Genomic DNA, 3684 nt, shown 5'->3' with positions numbered 1-3684 from the left:
AAAATAAGATTTTTTTTGTCTTTTTACAGGATGCAAAACTCTAAACGACATTAATAGTAAAATGGTTGTTCAAGCGTCTTATTATTCAAAATTTTGAAGACATTAAAAGAAAAATAAAATAGTTTTTTAATAAATAATTAAAACGTTTTAATAAATTTCGTTAATACTTATTTCAAATTTGCATGACGGTAACTGTTTGGTTGTCTTAAATGAATTTCACATAATATTATTTTGTTTTCTTAATTATTAGTAAAAATTTCAATTTCTATAGATCTGAAAATATTAAATTTCTTTTAATAATTTTTTATTGTAAACTAACACCATATTTTTTTATTTTCACATTTGAATAATTGTTTAAAAATAATAATATTGTTAATGTAAGCACAAATCATTTATGATGAATGTGTACGTTTTTCGAACAGGTGTTAAAAAACATGTCGGTGAATAACGGTTGTTAGTAGTGAGGAATAATCTTTTTTTTTTTTTTTTTTTTTTTTTGTTAATAATTTCATTCATTTTTATATTTTTCTTTTATATTATTATTATTTTTTTAAATAGAAAATTTAAAAAAAAAATAATAAAGTGAATTTGTGCAAAATAAAAAAATTTATTGGTAATGATTTTTTTAAAGAGTTGCTTTTTACGTATAAGGTAATTACATTAATTATGCTTTGATTTAAAATTTTAACGTAATTATATTATTCTATGTAAATGCAGAAATTTAATACTTGAGAGCAAATAATGCTTGTTTATATAAATTATAAATTTTTCTATTGTAAATTACCCATACATTATTAATTTCTCGTTAATTTTTAATTTGCCAATCATTATAATTCTAGTTATCAGTTTTATGAATTTCAATTTTTTTTTTTAATGTAAAATTTTATTATTATTAATGCAAGCATCAAATTTTATTTGAATGTTTTCTACTGACTAGGGAAAATAAATCTTTTCTTTTTTCTGTTTTTTTTTTTTTTATTAATTGTAATTCATTATTTTAAAATTATTGTTTTCATTAAAAAGCCCTTTAGTATAATTTAATTAAATATTTTATTCACATATTAAATTCTTGCATTTTGTAAAGTAAATTTTTATTGGCATAGTTCAAAATCATAATAGGTTCATGTTATTTTGTAAAATTTTGTATGATATTAAAAACATTTTTATTAAAAAATCAGTAAATTTAAATTCATGGATGATTAAATTTTAAATTTATAGTAGACATACTAGAATTTCAAATAATATGAATCTTGTGGTGATAATAATAATTCTTAATCAAATATTTATTATGTAAATACTTAGTTGTCAAATGTATGAATAAATGATGTTCATTTTAGAATTTACTGTTAAATAAGTTTTTTTTTTTTTTTTAAATTAATTATATTCAAGGTAAGTAAAGGATATTATAATAAATAAAAAAAAAAATTAATGAATACATAAAATTCTATTAATTAATTATAAAATATATATATATATATATGAACAGTGCATCAATCTTCTCTTTTAATATTTTTTTTTTACACAGAAATTATCTTAAACACAATTTTTATTATTATTAATAATGCGTTAAAATTACAATAAATTATATTGTCAATAAAAACAAATTAACAAAGAGTTTTTTAAAAAATAACAATAAATGTCATTTATTATATATATATATGATTTATAATAAATCTGACATTTTCGAATTCGGCCTCTAAATGTTGTTTGCCATTTTAACATTATTAATATCTGAACGTGCTATAATGCAACCAATCCTCCTTAAATGCTCTATTATTATTTTTGAAAACATTCCGTAGATGGCGTATTTTATTTGAACTTAATTTTTTTTTTTTTATTATCAGTAAATAATGAAAGCAAAAACTAAGCGTTTTATTATTGTTTTGACGGGTGTTTTTCTTGTAGGTAAGTACAGTATTGTTATTAATTTTTAATTTTTCAATTCGTGTGTGAAATAACTGTGTTTGATTAAAGAATTAATTTTGTACACTTAAAAACCAATGTAACATAGTTCAGTAATGTACTTGATTTTTCTTATATATATATATATATTTTTTTTTTAAATCATACATATGTTTTTATTAAAAAATAAATTTTTACACATGTTTATTTTCAGTATTTTGTATATTTTCGATTTTTTCTGATTCTGACTATAAATATCTATCACTTGAAACGCCACAGAGGGACAAATTTGAACATTTTGAAAGAATAGTCAAGACTGAAATTCCTGTAAATATTCCATCCAGATTTGTTCATAAAATTAATTTTGAAAGTTTAGAAGATGCTAAAAGAAGAATTAAAGAATTGGAAGAAAAATTATCTGCTTTGGAACTTAGAACTCCTAAAAAGTTTCCAGAAACAAAGTTTCTTAACTATAATACTAGAAAAAGAATATTGGTAATATATATATATGTGTAATAATTACATGAGTATTGCAATAGCTAATTTTTTATTATGTAATCTTATTAAACTGGTATGTATTATTATTATTATATCAGGTGACTGGAGGTGCTGGTTTTGTTGGGTCTCATTTAGTTGATTCATTAATGACCCTTGGACATGAAGTAATTGTTGTAGATAATTTTTTTACCGGATCAAAAAGAAATGTCGAACATTGGATTGGGCATAGAAATTTTGAATTGATTCATCATGATATTGTCAATCCTTTATTTATTGAAATAGATGAAATTTATCACTTAGCTAGTCCTGCTAGTCCTCCTCATTACATGTTTAATCCTGTAAAAACTATTAAAACTAACACTGTCGGAACTATTAATGTTCTCGGTGGGTTAATTGTCTTGTATATATTTTAATTGTTAATAAATTTAAGCATTCAATGTTTGCTCATACATAGTTTTTATTTTAAAGGTTTGGCCAAAAGAGTTGGGGCCAAAGTATTAATTGCAAGCACATCAGAAATTTATGGAGATCCAGAAGTTCATCCTCAGTCTGAAACATATTGGGGACATGTGAATCCGATTGGTAAGTTTCAAAAATATAAAAAATTTTTTTCTTTTTTTTTTTTTTCTTAAATTTATCTCATCATTTAGGTCCAAGGGCATGTTATGATGAAGGGAAAAGAGTTGCAGAAACTCTTTCCTATGCATATGCTAAACAAGAAAAATTGGATGTTAGAGTTGCCAGAATATTTAACACATATGGTCCTCGAATGCATATGAATGATGGGAGAGTAGTTTCTAATTTTATTTTGCAGGCATTAAAAAATGAAACCATCACTGTAAGTTATTGAAAAATGTGATAAATTTTATACATTGCAAAAATATTCAAAATATTTTTTTAAAATTTTACTAGATCTATGGTACAGGAAAACAAACGAGATCCTTTCAATATGTGTCTGATTTAGTAGATGGCTTATTAGCATTAATGGCTTCTAATTTTACTGAACCTGTAAATTTAGGCAATCCAGTTGAAAGAACGATTCAAGATTTTGCTCTTATTATAAAAAAATTAGTTGGTGGTAGTTCAAAAATTAAACAAACCATGGCAGTTGAAGATGATCCTCAAAGGAGAAAACCAGATATAACAAGAGCTAAAAAATTTTTAAATTGGGAACCAAAGGTAAATTTTACAAAAAAAAACTTTATTCATTAATATAATTTTATTTATGGAAAAAATTGATTTATGAGGTAAGTCGAAACAAGTTTTTATTAAATCCTCTTAATA

At 22.4% G+C, this 3684-nt stretch overlaps 1 protein-coding gene across 1 annotated transcript; it reads left to right on the top strand.

Moving 5' to 3' along the window:
* Window positions 1-1850: 1850 nt before the first annotated feature.
* On the top strand, window positions 1851-3612 carry Phum_PHUM165680 (UDP-glucuronic acid decarboxylase, putative; the record flags this gene model as incomplete). Its single annotated transcript, XM_002424920.1, has 6 exons — window positions 1851-1905; window positions 2117-2397; window positions 2499-2784; window positions 2869-2982; window positions 3051-3238; window positions 3313-3612. The coding sequence occupies 6 exons, from the start codon at window positions 1851-1853 to the stop codon at window positions 3610-3612; spliced, it is 1224 nt and encodes a 407-aa protein (XP_002424965.1).
* Between the last annotated feature and the right edge of the window lie 72 nt (window positions 3613-3684).

The sequence above is a fragment of the Pediculus humanus genome, genomic scaffold (assembly GCF_000006295.1).
Source record: "Pediculus humanus corporis 1103172107513 genomic scaffold, whole genome shotgun sequence".
Classification (NCBI taxonomy): domain Eukaryota; kingdom Metazoa; phylum Arthropoda; class Insecta; order Psocodea; family Pediculidae; genus Pediculus; species Pediculus humanus.
The sequence above is the reverse complement of the archived record's forward strand: the minus strand, read 5'-3'. Positions and strand labels throughout refer to the sequence as shown.